Source organism: Myotis nattereri (genome assembly GCF_964212035.1).
Source record: "Myotis nattereri genome assembly, chromosome: X".
Classification (NCBI taxonomy): domain Eukaryota; kingdom Metazoa; phylum Chordata; class Mammalia; order Chiroptera; family Vespertilionidae; genus Myotis; species Myotis nattereri.
Window position 1 is genome coordinate 129,206,984 of NC_138078.1, and position 20,539 is coordinate 129,227,522.

The 20,539-nt window shown below is 46.6% G+C and overlaps 1 protein-coding gene across 1 annotated transcript in view; it reads left to right on the forward strand.

Annotated features, from left to right (window-relative positions):
• The window catches only part of LOC308536036 (uncharacterized protein), an 84,077-nt gene extending 64,345 nt beyond the window's left edge, over positions 1–19,732 (forward strand). Inside the window, exons 2-3 of the mRNA XM_081115049.1 lie at positions 19,163–19,242; positions 19,610–19,732. Coding sequence (XP_080971175.1) covers positions 19,163–19,197 — 35 coding nt within the window. The 3' untranslated portion in view covers positions 19,198–19,242; positions 19,610–19,732. The remainder of the gene's footprint in view (positions 1–19,162; positions 19,243–19,609) is intronic.
• Positions 19,733–20,539: the final 807 nt, after the last annotated feature.

Below are 20,539 nucleotides of genomic sequence, written 5' to 3' on the forward strand. Positions count from 1 at the left end.
AAACAAATCATGCAAAGCCCACGCAAACTGTGATCAGCAATAGAAGGGCAAAGTATTGTCAGTACATATGGATAAATAGGCAATACAATTTGGAGAATAAAGAGGAAGGTAGTAACATGAATTTAGGTTTGATAAACGATATCCACACAGGGTCTGCTGAGAAGCACAGTTTGTTTGGCATAATGGCATTCTGAAGCTTGATTATCTCACTAGGCTAATAAGTTTGATTTCTGAGTCAAGGTTAGAATTGGTAAGATCTGCACTTTAAGAAGAATGCTCTACTCTTCAGAATGGAGTGCAATGGAGAAAGGGCAAGACAGCAGAAATCACCTTTTTCTATTAACTCTTTTACCCTATCACTCCTCACACTGCAATATACTTCCTATGGCTTACTTTCCAAATGAGTAAAAAAAAAAACCACCATACATTCTGTTACATCTTAGCACCCTATCTTTGATTATATGCTCACATTAAAACCTTGTTAAGATTCTCATTTACTGGACCCTGTGGGTCCAAGTGGAAAAATACAACTTTCAAAAAAAGCATTAGGAAGATCAGAGTTTTCCCCTTCCTTATCTATAAATATATTAATAAATTATTGAAAGTAGAGTATATTTGGTTTTTCTGAGTGTGGAGTTTCTACTGATGTTTTTTGTTTTATTTGGAAAATATTTTTGCATCTATAATTAGTTCTTTATTATTAGACTAGAGGCCCAGTGCATGAAATTCATGCGGGGGGGAGGAGAGCCTGTACCCTCTCCAATCCGGGACCCCTCGGGATCGGACCTAAACCAGCAGCCGGACATCCCTCTCACAATCTGGGACTGCTGGCTCCTAACTGCTCGCCTGCCTGCCTGCCTGATTGCCCCTAACCGCTTCTGCCTGCCAGCCTGATCACCTCCTAACCACTCTCCTCACAGCCTGATTGATGCCTAACTGCTCCCTGATGGCCCAATTGCCCCCAACTGCCCTCCCTCCCCTGCCAGCCCGATGGCTCCCAACTGCCTTCCCTGCTGGCCTGGTTGCCTCCAACTGCCCTCTCCTGATGGCCTGATCGCCCACAACTGCCCTCCCCTGCCAGCCATCTTGTGGCCACTATCTTGTGGCAGCCATTTTGTGACAAAGTGAGGGCATTGCTCAAGGACCACCTAGGCCAGGGGTGGGCAACCCCTGGCACGCGTGCCAAACATGGCACGCCAGTAACTTTTGCTGGCACGTGAAACCCTCTCTTATAATCTTCCATTTACAATTTTTGTGAACATTTGAATGACTTAAATGTTAAATTACAAGGAACTGACAAGACACTTGATGTTAGGTTTGGTTACATAAAGGCTTTTGAAAAGAAACTGGAAGTCTTTAAGAGGGATGTGGATGGTGAGAGATTTAGATATTTCCCAAACCTCAAGAGGCACATCAAAGACCTCCCAAAAGATGACAGAACAGACTGTCAAAGCCTTCAAAAGCTGTTTTTAAACATCATCGAGTCAACTATTGAGCAGTTCTCAAGATTTGCAAGATTCAGAGAACTGGAAGAGATAGCAAAATTCATGATGTTTCCAGACAGCATGAAACTGCAGGAACTAAGCTTACAAATGTTTTCATGGATAGACATGGCTGACTTTGAAATGCAGTTGATTGAATTTCAGAGTAGCTCAATTTGGAAGCAGAAACTTATTGACCTTAGGGTTGACTTGGAAAACATTGAAAAAAAAGCGATTAGAGACAGGAGTACCAGAGAGAAGTGTCCAAAACGAACTATTGAGGACTTGGAATACCATTCCAGAAAATTTTTTCTGTTTAAAAACTTTGCAACAGCATTACTCTCCATGTTTTCATCCACATATGCTTGTGAATCTTTGTTCTCAGTGATGAATTTTGTTAAGTCTCATAATAGGAGTAGCCTGATGGATGAAAGTATAGCTCGTGCATATCTCTGAAGGTCAGGAAATATAAACCTGATGTAAAATCTCTGTCATCAGTGGTGCAGCAGCAAAAGTCCCACTGATAATATCAAACGGAGTCATAAAGTTTTCTGTCGGACTATCAGTGTACATGTATACATTAAAAATAAATGTATTTTTCATCATCATATACTTTGTTTTTGTAGCTCGAATGAATTTTATTATTTCTTCAAGGTTCTTCACATATGTACACCTTAAGGGATATCAAGTAGGCCTAACATGTTCTCAAAAAATTAGGGTTGGCATGCAGAAGAATTTTGAGTCAGAGATTTTGCTGGTTTTGGCACGCACTCACAAATAGGTTGCCCACCCCTGACCTAGGCTTTTATTAGTATAGATTTAATGGAGATAAAATGAAGGCTGGACAACTCAAAGAGACAAATAATTAAAACCTTTGTTATTCTGACTTTGGGAATCATTCTTGACATATCCTATTTCTCATATCAGAAAAATAGAGTGAGGACAAAAAAAGCAGGATACACAATTTCAATCCTCCACTTAGGATGAATAAAGCACTGACTTCTGTAGCTTCTATCTATCCTATATAAAAAAACCCTAATATGCAAATTGACTGAACAGTGGAACTACCGATTGCTATGATGTGCACTGACCACCAGGGGGCAGATGCTTAACGCAGGAGCTGCCCCCTGGTGGTCAGTGTGCTCCCACAGGGTGAGCGCTGCTCAGCCAGAAGCCAGGCTCATGGCTGGAGAGTGCAGTGGAGGTGGTAGGAGCCTCTCCCACCTCTGAGGCAGTGCTAAGGAGCTGCGATCCTGGCTTCTGGCTGGCGAGTGCAGCAGCAGTGGCGGGAGCCTCTCCAGCCTCCGTGGCAGCGCTAAGGACTGTGAGATGGCACAGGCCAAGCTGAGGGACCCTCCCCCAGTGCACAAATGTCATGCACCAGGCCTCTAGTATTTATAAAATGTCTGATATTTGTTTAGAGACTATGCCTTTGAAATTTACATTACCTGACTTATTGTCTCAGCAACTCTTTCCCATCAGGAAGCATATGTATCTTTTAAAAAAATCTTTATTGTTGAGAGTATTACAGAGATTGCCCCCCCCTTCCCCCTCATTGCCCTCCTCCACCCAAATCCTGCCCCACCCTAGGCCTTTACCACCCTATTGTCTGTGTCCATGGGCTAGGCATATATGCATATAAATTCTTTGGTTAATCTCTTCCTGTCTCCCTCCCTCTGAGATTCCTCAGTCTGTTCCATGTATCCATGCCTCTGGATCTATTGTTTTATATATATTTGTATTGATTTCAGAGAGGAAGGGAGAGGGAGAGAGAGATAGAAACATCAATGATGAGAGGGAATCATTGATCGGCTGCCTCCTGCACACCCCCCACTGAGGATGTGCCCTTGACTGGAATCCAACCTGGGACCCTTCACTCCGTAGACTGACGTTCTATACACTGAGCCAAACCAGCTAAGGCTGGATCTATTTTATTCATCAGTTTATGTTGTTCATTAGATTCCTTGTTCATTAATATTTTTGTTCTTTTTTGTTGTTTATTTTGATTTTTAAATTCTATTGTTCATAGGTATGTATTTATTGCCATTTTATTGTTCATATTCTTGTTATTTTTCTTGTTTTCCTTATTATTAAAGAAGAACCTTCAACATTTCATGTAATACTGGTTTGGTGGTGATGAGTTAGTTGTAATTTTGATGAGGTTATGGGAGGCAGCGAGTACCATGTTTACCTACACTGCCATCTTTAAAAAGTTACCATATGTATCTTCTTGAAAGTAAATTGTTTCTTCCTCTCAATCAAACCAAGTTGTTCATGTATAGCATCTTGGTCACAGGGGTAGACACCAAGAGAGAGAATGGAAATATTAGAGAGGGCAACCAGGTAGTATTTGAGATCTCAGTTCCAACAGCTCTAAGGCCAGACACACACTTTGGTTTGATTATGTGAACCATTCGCTTTCCCTTTTATGAAAGGTTACTAGTAGACTTGAGTTTCTTATACACTACTTATAAGTAGTGTCAAAGAAAACACCTTAAATCTGTTCACTCTTTTCCATTCCTACCACAATTGCCCTACCTAATATTCTGATGACCTCCTACTTCTACTGTTGAAATAGTTTCCTGATAAGTCTCCCCATATTTAACTGAGGCAGTGAATATTTAATTGCATTTCATCTTATTGCAGGTATATCTCCATGGATATGTGACTTATGCAGATGCATAGAGTCCCATTATGTGCTTTGTTTAATGTTCTATTTTTGATATCTTGAAAGTCTTAATAATTTTATCTTGTTTTATGTAAGTAACTAGAGGCCCAGTGTACAAATTTGTACATGGGGAGGAGGGAGGGGCGCGGGAGATTGGCCACTAGCTCCAAAGAGGGAGCCGGCCCTCGGCCCACCTGGGAAAGGGGCCATGTCTGCCACCACCCACCCCCAGTTCCCCATCCCAGCCCGGGGCCCGAAGGCCCTGGTGGGGTTGGGAGAGGAGGCGATGGTCGCCGGGCTGAGAACAGAAGGAATGGACACTGGACACTGACACTGCTCCACCACTGCATGGTTCCCCACCTTCCCCGCTCCTCCATCCCTCACTGCTACACTGCCACCACAGTGGGGAAGGGAGAGGATAGGAGCAAGACAAATCCTTGTGTCAAGGGCTGACTTTCAATAGATCGCAGAGAGGGAGCTGCTCTGCTACGCACGAAACCCCAAACCCAAAAGCAGGTCGTCTATGAATGGTTTAGCACTAGGGGCCAATGGGGGCCAGCCAGGGCAAGGGACTGTGAAAGGTTGGCTGTGGGAGTGCACTGACCACCAGGGGACAGCGCCTGCATTGAGCATCTACCCCCTGGTGGACAGTGTGCATCATACTGACAGGTCAACTGGTTGTTCTGGCCGTTTGGTCATAACAATAGCTTAGCCTTTTATATATATATACTAGAGGCCCGGTGCACAAAAATTTGTGCACTTGGGGGGAAGGGGGGGTCCCTCAGCCCGGCCTGTGCCCTCTCGCAGTCTGGGACCCCTCGGGAGATAATGACCTGCTGGCTTAGGCCTGCTCCCGGGTGGCAGAGGGCAGGCCCAATCCCTAGGTGCAGCCCCTGGTCGGGCTCAGAGCAGGGCCTATTGGGGGGTTGGGGCACCGCCTCCTGTCACACTCAAGGCAGGGTCGATGGGGAGGTTGCGGCGCGACCCCCTGTCACGCACAGAGCAGGGCCAATCCAGGGGTTGGGGCACTGCCCCCTGTCAAACACAGAGCAGGGCCCATCAGGGGGGTTGGGGCTCCGTACCCTGTCATGAACAGACCAGGGCCCATCAGGGGGTTGGGGAGCTCCCTCCTGTCACGCACAGAGCAGGGCCCATCAGGGGGTTGAGGAGCTCCCCCCTGTCACTCACAGAGTAGGTCCGATAGGGGAGTTGGGGCACCATCCCCTGTCAAACACAGAGCAGGGTGGATCAGTGGGTTGGGGCGCTGCCCTCTATCACCCACAGAGCAGGGCCAATCAGGGGATTGGGGTGCCGCCACTGTCACACTCAGGGCAGGGCTGATGGGGAGGTTATGGCTCTACCCCGTCACACACAGAGCAGGGCCCGTGGGGGGGCGGGGGGGGGGGTTGGGGTGCCATCCTCTATCACCTACAGAGCAGGGCCGATCAGGGGGTTGGGGCACTGCCACTCTCACACTCAGGGCAGGGCCGATGGGGAGGTTATGGATCTACCCCGTCACACACAGAGCAGGGCCGATCAGGGGGTTTGGGTGCTGCCCCCTGTCATGCTGATCCTGGTGCCGGGAGGCCTCGCAGCTCCACTGATCCCGGTGCTGGGAGGCATATTACACTTTTACTATATAGAATAGAGGCCTGGTGCACGGGTGGGGGCCAGCTCGTTTGCCCTGAAGGGTGTCCTGGATCAGGGTGGGGGTCCCCACTGGGGTGCCTGGCCAGCCTGGGTGAGGGGATGATGGCTGTTTGTAGCTGGTCACACACCCTTCAGGGTGGGGGTCCCCACTGGGGTGCCTGGCAAGTCTGGGTGAGGGGCTGAGGGCTGTTTTCAGGCTGGGGGTGACTGAACTCCCAAACGCTCCTTTTTTCCTTTTTTTTTTTTTATTCTGGGCCAGCTTTAGCTTGAGGCTTGGCTCCAGCTCTTAGGCCTCCACTCCTGAAAGTAGGTTTCTGGCCTTTGCATACAATGTTGCAAATCTGCTGGCTGAAGTCCCGCAGTATTTGTTAAAATGTTTCAAACTGCAGGCTCAGAGGCCTGCAGCCGCAGGCAGGGAACGTTGGTTTCCTCCGTCACTGAGGCAACCAAGCCTCATGTTAGTTTCAAGCTGCCTGGCTGCCGGCCGCCATCTTGGCTGACAGTTAATTTGCATATCTTGCTGATTAGCCAATGAAAAGGGTAGCGGTCGTATGCCAATTACCATGTTTCTCTTTTATCACTGTAGATAGATAGACTAGAAGCCCAGTGCGTGAAATCACGTAGCCATGCACACCCGTGTGTGCACCGCCCACCCTCCCGGCCGCTTGGCCCACCCGTGTGCGCCTTGCCACACTCACAGCCCCACCCACCCATGCTGGTCTTTGGTCGTTACAATGTTAGGGCCACAGGCCTTTTATAGTATTGATATGTGATGGGACAATGAGATATGTATATGAACAACTGAGATATGCTAGGCATGGGCTCAGGACTACAGCCTCAGTGGGTGGCAGGGTGTGTGCATGCTGAGCAGTTGGCATGGATGCCTAGTGTACACACATACACATGCCTAGTGCAATCTGGGCTCCCCATCAGGGTGTGGGACTGGAATCTAGGTTCAGATTGGGGGGTAGTGATGATGGCAAGCAGCAGCAAAAGCACTAATAGTGATTGCAGCAGCTGCAGGTTAGGGAAAGAGATAATACACCACATAGGGGAAGCTCATTGCTTCCAAAGTGGGAAGCTGACTTACCTGTATTTCCTCAGAGTCTGTCTCTGTAACATATGCATAATTATTAATTCCATGGCCTGAATGTCCGAACAGGAACTACTGTGCTCAAGCACTAAAAGTGTTAATAAAGTCTTATAAAATAAAAGCATATACATGAACATTGTAATACTGCTTTGGGGAGTTATTAGAATTCTTCAAGGAGTTTAGAATTTCTGGTTTTGAAACTGCTGCAACATTGCAAAGAAAATATCAATAGGCTTAGAAATAGAAATTAAATTTATAGATCATTACATTTCACTGAAAAGAACACTATTTTCAGATGAAGACTTGGATCTTGGTGTTTCTGCTTCTCTGGTAGAACAGAGTAATAATACAATGATCTATGGAGAAAATCCACAAAATATAGTGACTCCAGAAGAAAGATACCAAGATAATGAAAGGTCTAGACCAGCGCTGAACAATAGTACTTTTTGCAATAATGATGATGGAAATGGTCTCTTTCAGAGTTTTCCAGTACACTATTTACTAGCCACCTGTGTCTATTGAGCACTTAAAATGTTGCTATGATGACTGAATAAGTAAATATTTAATTTTAATTACTTTACATTTAAATAGACAAATGTGACTAGTGGTTAATGTAATGGACAGCAAAGGTCTAGACCAGCCCTGGGCAAACTATGGCCCGCGGGCCGGATCCGGTCCATTTGAAATGAATAAAACTATTGAAAAAAAAGACCATACCCTTTTATGTAATGATGTTTACTTTGAATTTATATTAGTTCACACAAACACTCCATCCATGCTTTTGTTCCAGCCCTCTGGTCCAGTTTAAGAACCCATTGTGGCCCTCGAGTCAAAAAGTTTGCCCACCCCTGGTCTAGACACTATGACATATGGTAATCTCCTGAGCAAAATGAGTATGTTTATTTTGGATGAGAAAGACTTGATAAATTGTTGGATATTTTCAAACATCTTAAGGGTTATCATGTGGTTGTTTAGATACACTTGTGATTCCACAAAGCAGAACTAGAACTAATGAATAAAGTGTTATACGGGAATCAGTTATGGACTTTATATGAAGAACTTTCTAAAAAAATGTGTCTAAAATTGAAATGGATAAATAGACTAGATGCCCTTCAAAGTCCCTTTCCTATGCTGTTAACCTATAGTTGGATCATCTAAATATTGGGAATAGTATATTATGGAGAGAATTTGTTTCCAGCTAGATAGCCATGTAATACTAAGGTCATTTAGGACACCCAGGGTAGGTGGCCTTGTCTATTTTTCTATTAAATCCTGGGTAAAATATGTCAATCACTGAGATTAATAGTTCTATTTTCTACTCACTGTTTTTGAGAAAACTCCATTACTAAAGTAATTTGTGGGGGAAAAGAAAACTAACTTTTCAAGACTTTTTTCTTTAGGCTATCAACATAAACATTCCATGAGTCCTTCACTTCCGAGCTTTTACAGGTTTCTAAAATTATGTCTGTAAAACAATGACAGGTAAACATTGAGAGTGATGCAGTTCCTTGGTTAGATAATGGTTGATGCTAATTACTTCAAGTAAGACTGTAATCTGACTAGATGAAAGCAGTTACTATATCAATTTATCTGTTTGCATTTGTACAATCATGTCTTTTGTGTGATATTCAGCTTAGGAAAAATTATAAAATTTATAAAGTTAAAATAATTACATATTTTATTTAACAACTCAAAAGCATTGGCAAATTAAATGATTCAACAACAAATATTTACAGAGCACGCTCCGATCCAAGCAATAAGCAGACGCTGTAGATACATGGGAGACATGGCATAGTCTTTACAATCATAGAACTTATAGTCAAATGGAGGAGATAGGAAAGTCAACTATTAATCACAGCTTGGAAATCAATGCTGTGATGAGAAGAAGAGCACAGAAGGGGATTGGAAACCCAGAGAAGGGTACCTAACCTAGCCTGTACTTGGGGAGGTTTGGGATGGGGAAAGGATACATTATTGAACACTTTTTAAAATCAATTTGATATGATTTTTCTCATCTAATCTGTCAATGTGGTATGCTTGTCCTGTATTTATCTGCCCTCAGATGCATCCTCTGCCCTATAATATACATATGCTGAATCCTGTAGACTGTAATTCTTAGGATGGCCAATATTTTGCTACCATCTGGGTTCTGCCAACAAGGTGGACCAACAGGAGATTAGAACCCAAGAAAATGGAGTAGACAGTTTTTTTTTCTTTTCCTCTGCATCAGTTGGTTTCCCCTTCAGTGGCTACATATTTTACACAGCTACAGCCCCATCAGGTTGATAAATTATGGCTCTAGATCTTGTTGAACCCAGTAACACTATATCCTCTCTTTGTCTTCCCAGCCTAGAGATGGGAATGACTTATTCATGTTGCTAATTACTGAATTCCCTGACTCTCTCCTGTTTAGTTTCTCCATCACTTGTGTAACCAATTCCCTGCATTAAACTGTCTCTGTGTTAAATATTTACAGTGGTTTCCTTCCTAGATAATTCCTGACTGTTACATGTGTGGCCAATTATAGTGACAGATTTTCTAGTATTAAATTTCATCAAATTGTTAAGATAAACCCAGTTCTGTCACCAGCACTTAAATATTTTATTTTTAATTTTTTTAATAAATATCATCTATAATTAATTTTAAAACGAAACAAAACAGCCCAAATACTGGAACCTCCTTCAAATTACATTCTATGTCTCTCATCCTCTTCATAGTCTATGCAAAAATAATATTTACACTCAGTAATTTTTATATATTTTGAAAATTTTCTAATAACAAAAGTAATAGGGTGATATACTTAAATTTACTTGTTTGATGCAGCCCAAGTGCTACTCAGAGGGAAATAAATAGATTAATTAGAAAACAGGAAATATTTCAAATATCCAAGCCATTAAAGAAGCTGGGGGAAAATGCATATTTCACCTAAAAAAGTAAAAGGTGTGAAATAATGAATATAAATGTAGAAATAATAAAAAAGAAAATACTGGAGCCGTGTAACAAAACCTAGTTCTTTGAAGATGCTTATAAGCTACATAAGTTTTATAAATATTATCAATTATTTAGAAAGCAGAAATAAACTATAACAGAGAAAACTGTACAAAAATAAATGCGGAAGAGATTGCAGTATTATAAGAGAACACAACAAATATCTTGCCCTCAGGAAAACCAAATAGTGGACAGAGAACAATTTCTAGATATAGAAGTACTTCAATAATAAATTAAAAAATGAATGAGAGAATGATCATTCTCCAACCCCTAAGGGATTAATAGATAAATATGATGATGATCAATGACTGCCAGCATTAGCATAAAGGAGACAACCAGGCATTATGTACCTCCTAATACAGCGGTTCTCAACCTGTGGGTTGCGACCCCTTTGGGGGTCAAACGATCCTTTCACAGGGGTCGCCTAAGACCATTGGAAAACACATATATAATTACATATTGTTTTTGTGATTAATCACTATGCTTTAATTATGTTCAATTTGTAACAATGAAAATACATCCTACATATCAGATATTTACATTATGATTCATAACAGTAGCAAAATTACAGTTATGAAGTAGCAATGAAAATAATTTTATGGTTGGGGGTCACCACAACATGAGGAACTGTATTAAAGGGTCATGGCATTAGGAAGGTTGAGAACCACTGTCCTAATAGAAGTACAAATCATCACCTATGGAGTAGTCTTGAAAAAAAAAAAATCTGATCAAGTTTATTCCTCTAACTAGCAAGTAAAGAAATACAGGAGACTTAAGAACATATTACAGGACACTGAAGTGTTGCAGTCTGAAAACTCCAGACTATGAAAAACAGGACAGAACACAAGACCAGTGTAGGTGTTTTTTAACAATAAAAAATTAACTACAATGATAAAAAGGTGATGTGGGGAGAGCCTGTAGATTAAAAATGACTTAGAGGACATCATTAAAAATCTCAATGTATAGATCACATTTGGGTACCAATTCACAAGAAAATTATGAAAAATGAATGGTTATATGACGTCAATGACATTTAAACATTTTAAAACTAATAACTGTATTGTTTAAATTTTACAAAGTATTCCTAGTCATTTTTAATGTATACTGAAATATTTAGAGGAGAAATGATGTTATGTCTTGGATTTTCTTAACATTTTTCCAGCAGCAGAGATTGGTGGGTAGATGCGGGGTATAGTTAGAACCAGATTGGCCATGCATTGATGATTGTTGAGACTGAGTATCGGGAAATGGGCTTCATTAACTATTCTTTCCACTGTTGTGTATATTTTAGAATTTATGTAATAAAAACTTTTTATTGTAAATATCATGCAATTAAACTTGACATATCAAGTGAAATGGACAACTTTTTAAGAAAAAAATAAGTTTGTAAACAGAGAATTCTAAATGAATAATACAAACTGAAACTGTTTTCAAAACTAAAGTCACACTTAAATCCTCTAGAATAGGGAGATTTAAGGGTCATTTCTACCAAATGGTCAGGGAGAACTAAATCACCATCTCATGTAATATCTTCTAATGAATACAAATATTTCTCCCAGGCTAGCTGTCCTTGATTCAAAAACCAGATGAAGATTCCCTATGAAAATAATACTTGAACCAGGCTTACTTACATGGCAGTAAATGTCTTAGATTGATAGAATATTCAACATAGCAGTGAAAAAACTGAACAAACTCTGCCTAAAAATGAAAACATGATTCAACATTAAAATATATTTCAACTTTAATTCCCTACATTAAAATATTAAATAAGTATATAACATTGCTAGGGAAACCAAAATAAAGTATCACAGAGTGGGTGGCTTAAAAAACATAAATTAATTTCCTTAAAATTCTGGAGACTAGAAGTAAAAGATCAGTGTGTTGGCAGGGCTAGTTTCTTCTGAAGCTGTTTCCTTGGCTTGCAGATGGCTATCACTTCCCTCTATCTTCCCATGATCTTTCCTTACTATGTATGTTCTCATACCCTCTTCTTCTGAGGACAAGAGTCATATTAGATTAGGGCCATTCTTATGACCTCATTTTACCTTAATAACCTCTTTAAAGGCCTTATACACACATTCCGTCAAATTCTGAGTTAATGGGATCAAAGACTTCAACATATGAATTTTGGGATATACAATTTAACAAATAACACGAGAAAAATGGAATAGATTAAATTAATGGGTATAGAAAAATAAGGACAGAGAGAAATTCAATACAAATTCATGGGGTATTGTAGAAAACTAATAAGATTAGAAGGGAATTTCCATTTCTTAAATCTATAGCAAAGAAAAATTCCCATGAAAGTCAGGGGAAAGACACATATGACCATCTCTATTCTTCAAAACTACACTGACACACAAAGCCAGAGCTGTGGATATCAAAAATAAATAAGAGGTATGAATATTGAAAAGAAAATGATACTAAATGGTGATAATATGATCAGCTATGTAGAAAATACTAAGGAATAAACACGTGGAATATTCAAATGAATAAAACACCTAAGAAAGATAGTGTAAGTTCACTGTAGCAAAAACAACAGCCTTGAAACCAAAAAAAGCAATAACTAATTAGTATATGTATTTTAAAATATCCCATTCACAACAACAACAAAATCCAAAAATTTTCTTAAAAGAATCATCACATAAATGTATGAGATCATTAAAGAGGCAACATTTACTGATAGATGCAGGTAAAATAAGTTGCAAATGACCAGGTATTACATATTTATCCACCTCATCTGTAAAGATGTCAATTCTGATTTACCCACTCAGTGTCTTACCTGTAGCTTCCAAGATGAGAATTGGGCTTGGGCTGCTATCTTCTGCTCCCAAAAGCAAGCCTGGGAAACCACAGAAGAAAGAATGAGAAACAATAATAAAATCAAAACAAAGTATGATAAACCCTGGGGGAGACTGAGGATTGTGTTGAACTGGTACTTGATGTGGAGTGAGGGCGCTCTGGACCAGCTGTGGGCAAACTACGGCCTGGGGCCAGATCTGGCCCATTTGAAATGAATAAAACTATTGAAAAAAAAGAACGTACCCTTTTATGTAATGATGTTTACTTTGAATTTATATTAGTCCACACAAACACTCCATCCATGCTTTTGTTCCAGCCCTCCGGTCCAGTTTAAGAACCCATTGTGGCCCTCGAGTCAAAAAGTTTGCCCACCCCTGCTCTGGACCTATGAGAAGTTGGACATAGTTTGTAATTTTAATAGAAGGCAGAGGACAGTATAGGGAGGGGCAAAGATTTTAAACTTGTGCTTCTGCATCCCTGCAGACATCAAAAGCTTCCCCTAAGACCACAAAAGCCAGCAGCCTTGGGTAAAGTGAGGACAGTGGGAAAGATGGGGCTGATTGAGGCAATATGACTCAGTGCTGCTAATATTCTCCTAAAACCACTCTAATGAGAACGGGTTGTTTTCCTTTAAAAATAGGAGGTAGGGGGGTAAGAGATCAACCAAAGGACTTGTATGCATGCATATAAGCATAACCAATGGACATAAGACAATGGGGGATACGGGAGGCTAGGGGATTGTCTAGGGCGGGGGGGAAAAATGGACACATATGTAATACCCTTTGTAATACTTTAAGAAATAAAATAAAAAAATACTTTATTGTAGCAAAATTAAGGAATGGCCTAAATTTGAATAGTATCACCTGTAGGGAGAGTAGGCTTTTTTCACGCAACACACACACACACACACACACATTTTACATATACACTTGGTAGAAGGGTAAAGTGTACAAAATATTTCCAACTACAAATGAGGGCTATACCAAAGAAAATCACTGTACTGGACAATGGAATGTCAGATTAGCTGAAAGGAGGCAGGACATCCCCAAATCAAGCTGTTCAGCCTTTTCCATGTACAAAATAACTTTTTTAGAATAAAATGTTTCCAAAGTCTGAGTCTGGCTGGTACAGAGACCCTAGGGAAGTTGGGCTTCTTCTCTGTCATGGGTGCTACTACACCCCCCCCCCCCCCCAGTATCTAGCTAGAACCCAAACCATTCTCTGTAAGAGCTGCACTTGAGCAAACAGTCAGGGCGGGTGGGGTGGCGGGATCATTTCCCACCTAGTCTTTCATTGAGAAGCCAGGATCCAAGAGGAGGAGCCTCCCAAGGAGAGGACTGAGCAGTCCACCCCTTCCAGAAGAGGGTACCCCACTGAATCCCACATCGCTGCTTACGTTACTCCTGGGAGACTGCAGGCAGGGGTCTCAGGCTGAGCAGCGCCCTGTGTTTCATATGGGGGAATCTCAGGGAGTGGAGGCCTTGGTCTGAGCCTGGCAGACAGGTCAGCAGAGGGAAGAGGCCAAACCTTGCCAGGTATCAGAGTGAGGACTTGAAGGAAAATAGGAGTTCCTGATGAAATAGGCCCCTTTCCTGCCATGTTGCTGCAATTCTCCCTGGGAAGACCCAGGCCAGGGTCGCTGGATGCGGGCAGAAGAGAGGCTCTGGTCTCTGCCAGACAGCAAGTTGCAGGCCCTGAGGGAGGACCGAATTGACCCCTACCCCACATACAGGAGGTAGCACAGAATCCAGCCCTCTGCCTACTTTAAGCCCTGGGAGGCCCCAGTGTGGGGGTGGGAGTGGCAGGCCCTGACTTCACACTAGGGAATCGGGGGGAGCTGAAGGCCTTGCTCTGAGTTGCCCCTTTCCATGTCAGGTGGGGGGATGGTGGGACTCGGGCCCTGCCAGCCCTCCAGAGGAGGATCCTGAGACAGGATTTCTGAGTCTTCTGCCCCAAGAAAGAGGGGGGCACACAGAAGGCCCTCCCCCAACACTGTCAGCATGGAAGGTGCCAAGCAGGGCACTCAGGCAGAAGTGATCTCTGCCCCATGTCTTCCCTCCAGAGGGGCAGTCTCATGGAAAGGGGGCCTTGGACTGAGGGGTGCATCACGAGGTCTGCCAAAGGGAGGACATGCAAGCCCTGACCGGAGTAAATAGAAATGCCTTGGATCTGTCTGAAAGTAAGCCTACATTCTCAGATAGTGTGGGGTAGAAGGGTGTGGGGGTGTACCTTGCCCTGCTGCTGAGGTCCACGCTGGGTAGCCCTGGCTCATAGGGACCATCTGCTGCTCCCTCACCACTTCCACCCTGATGTTTTCAGGGTGGGAAGCAGCTGGATCTGGAGCCCAGGAACGCAGGCAGAGGGAAGCTGCCCAGGCGGTGCTAGGAGTCAAGGTGAAGACTCTGAGCCAGGACTCAGTGGTGTTTCCACTCCAGACAGAGTAGAGGGGTCCTGGTCCGGCCTTGCCCCTGCAGTGGTCCTGGGAGACCCCAGGCAGTGTTTCTGGTTGACCCCAGGCAGTGTTTCTGGTTGTGGCGTTTGGGGACTGTCCTCTGGGGGGGGAATCTGAGGGACTTGAGGTTTTCTGTGAAGGGTGTGGAGTTCAGTCAGAAGGGAGAAAAGCCTGGTCTCTGCCAGACTTCCGGGTGAGGACCATGAGGAAGACGGGGAAACGTCCCACCCCAGAGGGTAGGGGCCAGGTTCGGTTCTGCCGGGATTTGCCTGTGGCCTCAGCCCTAGGCAAATCCCTGCACAGGTGTTTCTTTGGATATGGTACTGCCCTGGGGAAAGGAGGCTTCTTCTCAGCAGGTCAAACTCAGGTCAGCACCTTAAGGAGGACCCTAGGGGAGGTGTGCGGGGAGCTGCCCCCCTTGCCCTCCACATCCCCCCCCCCCACCCGCAGACAGAGGAGTCTCCCGCACCCCACCACCATTTCCCTTTCCTTGGGATAGCCAGGCAGGGTTCCCAGAAGTTCTCTTTTGAGAATTGCATTCCCCCGACCCGTCCGAGGGGTGGGGCTTCAGACCCTCAGGTGGAGGAGTCCTGGGCCTGGGCAATGATCAGGGCGAGGATCCCTAGGAAGAAGGTTAGGTCTCCCCCCACCGCCACCGAGGGTAGGGGCCAAACTCGGTCCTGCCTGTGGCCTCAGCCCCGGGCAAATCCACGCACAGGTGTCTGGATATGGCACTTCACAGCTTGCGTTTTTTTGAGCCTGAGGGACAAGGGGCTTCTTCTGAGCGGGTCAGACTCAGGTCGGCACCTTAAGGAGGACCCTAGTGGAGGTGTGCGTGCTTGCTTGCGGGGAGCTGCCCCTCAGACAGTGGCGGGAAGCTCCCGCCTCCTCCCCCACCCCTTGCCCTTACCATGAACCCTGGGAGAGCCAGGCAGGTTCTCCGGATGTTCTGTGTCCAGCTCTCTATTGCTGGAGCTGGGGGGTGGGGCTTCAGATCCACAGATGGAGGGAGTCCTAGGACTGGCCAATCATCAGAGCGAGGTCTCTGAGGAAGCCAGGAAGGAACCGCCCACTGCAGACACAGGGCCACCAATCCTGCCCCGCCCTGCCCCTGCAGTGGTCCCTGGGCGACCCCACACAGCGTTCCCGAATTGGGCTCCTTTGGCATTTTCGCCTCAGGAGCCTGAGGGACGTGACGTTTTTCTCTGAGGCCTGCGGAGTTAGGTCCAAAGAGTGAGAAATTAATTCGAGGCTCGGCCTGGCATGAAGGTGAGCACCCTGAGCACGGGAGACCGCCCACCGCAGAGGGTGGGGGCCAAACAGGGTGCTGGGGTGCCCTCAGTCCTGGGGAGCTCCAAGCATCCGTGGTTGATGTGGCGTTTCGGTTCTGTCTCCAGAGTCTGAGCGACATAAGGTTTCGTCTGTGGGCCCCGTGTCAGCTCAGCAGAGAAAGGCGTCTGAGACACTCGCTGGTCCTGCCTAATGGAGGAAACCTCCGTTCAGTGTGTGTGTGGGGGGGGGGGGGTGGGGGGGGGGGCGAGGGGGGCGGGGGAAGCTTTGCCATGAACTTGCCGTTGGCTTTGAGACAACACAGGCGAGGCCCTTCAATATAGTGTGTCCAGGCCCGCCCTCCAGCTCAGAGTCCCAGGGACATGAGGCTGTGGCAGCTGGGGAAGCAGGAGGTGCCCCTGCCTCTGCTAAGCACCCCTGAGAAAGTACTGAGGGAAGAACTCACCACAGAGAGGGTGCGCCAGCCGCTGCCCGCCCAGCACGCACGCGCAAACACAGGCGCTTGTGCACGCACGCGCGCCACACACACACACGCACACAGCACACGCTTGCTCGCCCGCGTGCGGCCCCCCCACAGCACACGCACGCTTGCACACTCGCGCATACACACACACAGCACACGCTCGCTCGCACGCGCCCCCCCCACACAGCACACGCTCGCTCGCACGCGCCCCCCACACACAGCACACATGCGCTCGCTCGCACACACACACACCACACACATGCTCGCACGCGTACACACAGCACACGCGTGCTTGCTCGCGCACACACACATCACGCGCACACGCTCACGCGCTCACTCGCACTAGCGCATACCCTCACACACCACACGCACGCTCGCGCGCACACGCACACAAACACACACAGCACAGCACAGACAGCACACGGCCCCAGGCTTCCCTTTGTGCTTAGCTCTGGTAATCAGAGGGCGTTTGGGAGTCTGGCTGAGTATGAGGCTTTTTCTGAGGGGTGTGGTGCAGACTCAGGTCAGTAGAGGGTGGAGGCCTAGGCCCTGCCAGGCTTCAAGATGAGAACCTTGAGGGAGGAGTGAGAGGACCTGGGAATCCAGATTGTGGGGGTCTCACAATAGCCTGCCTCTCACAGAAGCCTCGGGCAGGGCTGTGGAGCACAGACACCTCTCTTTATCCATCACTGACTTCCTTTTCTGACAACGCAGGGACACAGTGACCCTGGGCTGAGGGAACAGGAGATGCCGGACCTGCCAGGAATACATATGAACACTTTGAGGATAGATGATGGGACAATTCACTTCAGACAGAGGGGCTCCACAGACACCCCACTCCACTCCCTGTCAACCATGGGAAGACACAGGCAGTAGCGGTCACGTGTGGTATTTCCTTACTTCTTTCAGGAACTTCTGGGGCTTGCCCCTTGGGAGTGAAGCCTTGATCTGAGGAGGCACTGAATACATTGAGGGACTGTGGGAGGACAGAAGATATTCCCCTCCCCTCACCCCCCCCATCCGCCCCCCCCCCCCCCACACACACACATACACTGTAGGACAGATAGTGTTCAGCCCCTGTCACAGCCCTAGGACACCCAGGGCAGGAGTGGCAGGATGTGGCCTCTCTTTGCTTTTATCTGGAGGTTCTCAAGGGAGAGACAACCTAGCTCTGAAAGAGCCAGAGCAGCCTGCAGAGGGTAGAGTCTGAGGCCCAACTTGGGGTTTGCCAGTGTCAGGACTGAGAGCACTCCCTACAGCACAACAGATAGGACCCAGGCACTCTCTGCCCTTGCTGTCAAAATGGGAGGACTAGGGGCATGGTCGCTGAATGTAGCCCTCTTTCATTACCCACCTCCCCGGGGGATGGGGGTGTCTCATGAAGGTGAAGACCTTGTTCCCATGAGTGTGGCCTGAGTTCAGCAGAGGGAGGCTATCACACCCTGCAAAGTGTCAACATGAAGACTCTGGGGGAGGACCTCTCACCCCATGGAGAGGGATCTCACAGAAATGCCCCTGCAGTCAGGCCTGGCAGGCCACACAGGAGGGTTACCGAATGTATTGTTTTCTGACGTCCACTTTGGGAATCTGGGGGAGCTGAGGCTTTTTCTGAGGTTTGTGACTTCAGGATAGTTAATAGAGGATACAGCCAGATCCTGCCAGGCATCAAGCAGAGGGCTGTGAGAAGGGGGCGAGAAGGTCTCCCACCCTAGGTTGATGTGGCCTCAGCCTGCCCTGGAAACCCCCCCAATAGCTAGAGGGCCCCAGTCCCACCCTTCCCCTCCTGCCAACCCCAGGAGAGTATGGAAATGTTGGCCCTATGTGGCATTTCCTTACTTTTGTCTGGAGGAAGGTCTCAGAGAGGTGGTCTAAGGAGGCGACCGTTTTAGGGGGAGCCACAGCAGCTCAGAAGAGGGCAGAGTCTCAGGTTCTGGCTGGCATCAAGGTAAGGACCCTTAGTGAGGCCTGACGGCCCCTTTCCCCCAAAAGATGGACCCCACAGAATCTCATCCCTGGGAGGATCTGAGTTGGTATGGCCAGATGGGAAAACTCTCACATTTGCCAGGAGCTCTACCTGGAGTCAAGGTGATGGAGTACATGAGGAAGGTGAGGTCGTGGCTGGAGGAGGAGCTTCAGGTCAGAGGAGGGCAGGACAGACCTGGCTCAGAATACAGATGAATAAATACTTTGAGGGAGGACTGACCATATTCCCCATGCCAGAACAGACCCCAGGCAGGTGTGTCTAGATTTGGTGTCTTTTTCCTTTTGCCTGCAGTGTCCCAGGGAAGTGAAGGCCTTGGTCTGAGCTAGTGACATCAGCAGAGGAAAGAATCCCAGGATCTGTGAGGCGTCAAAGTAAGATAAGGACCTTGAAGGGGGACTAAGGGTACCCCCTAACTCAGACAGAAGGGCAGTTGCTCACAGAAACGCCACCCTGTTCCCAATATCCACCCTGGGAGGAACTGGACAGTAATTCCGAGATGTGGTGCTCCCTCACTTCCTGCATGGGGTGGGCGGAGATGTTTCTGGAAGGTGAGGCCTTGGTCTGAGGGGCTGATTTCAGGTCACTCGAGGAGGTGGGCCCAGGCCCTGCCAGGAGCAAGGAGGAATACTTTGAGGGATGACAGAGGGAACCCGCATCCCTGCGGTCAGTCCTGGGATACCCCGGGCAGGGATGGCTGGATGTGATGTCCCTTTACTTTTGTCTTGGCGACGGCCTCAGGGAGTGGAGTGCCTCGGTGTGCATACGAAGGCCGGTCAGCTGTGGGAGCCACATCAGGTCTGAAGAGGAAGGAGTCCCGGCTCTACCAGGAGTCCAGGAAAGGACCCTTGGTGAGGACCAAAGGTAATTCCCACCCCAGAAAGAAGAGACTGTGCAGAGCCTGGCTGTTTTCCATTCTCAGCTCTGGCAGGACCCAGGCAGGGTTGGCTGGACATAATATGCTCTGACTTTTTCCAAGGGTGCGGGAGCTGTCTCGGCAAGGTGAGGTCATTTTCTGAGGGGGTGATGTCCAGTTAGCAGGGGTTGGCCCAGGACCTATCACCCATAAAGATGAAAACCATGAAAGAGGATTGAGGATAGCCCACCATCCAACTGATGGGGCCCAGCCCTTGCCATCGGCAATGGAAGGACTAAACAGGGGTGGCACGAAGTGGAGCCTTGGCACCTTTGTCCAGGGGTTCTCAGGGAGATGAGGGCCTTGCTCTAAGGAGGCAGTGGTCTGACGGGGAGCCACAGCAGGTCAGCAGAGGGACGAGTCCCAGACTCTGCCAGGATTTAAGGTAAGGACCCTGAGTGAGCACTGAGGGCAGCACACCCTCACCGTAGGACTTAAGGCGTACCCAGCTCTACCCTCCCCCTGCTGTGAGATCTGGGAGGCCCTGAGGCACAGTGGCTGGATACAGTGCACCCTCATTTTCTTCTAGAGCAGCGGTTCTCAACCTGTGGGTCGCGACCCCTTTGGGGGTTGAATGACCCTTTCACAGGGGTCGCCTGAGACCATCGGAAAACACATCTGTAATTACATATTGTTTTTGCGATTAATCTCTATGCTTTAATTATGTTCAATTTGTAACAGTGACATTGGGGGTCACCACAACATGAGGTACTGTATTAAAGGGTCACGGCATTAGGAAGGCAGAGAACCACTGT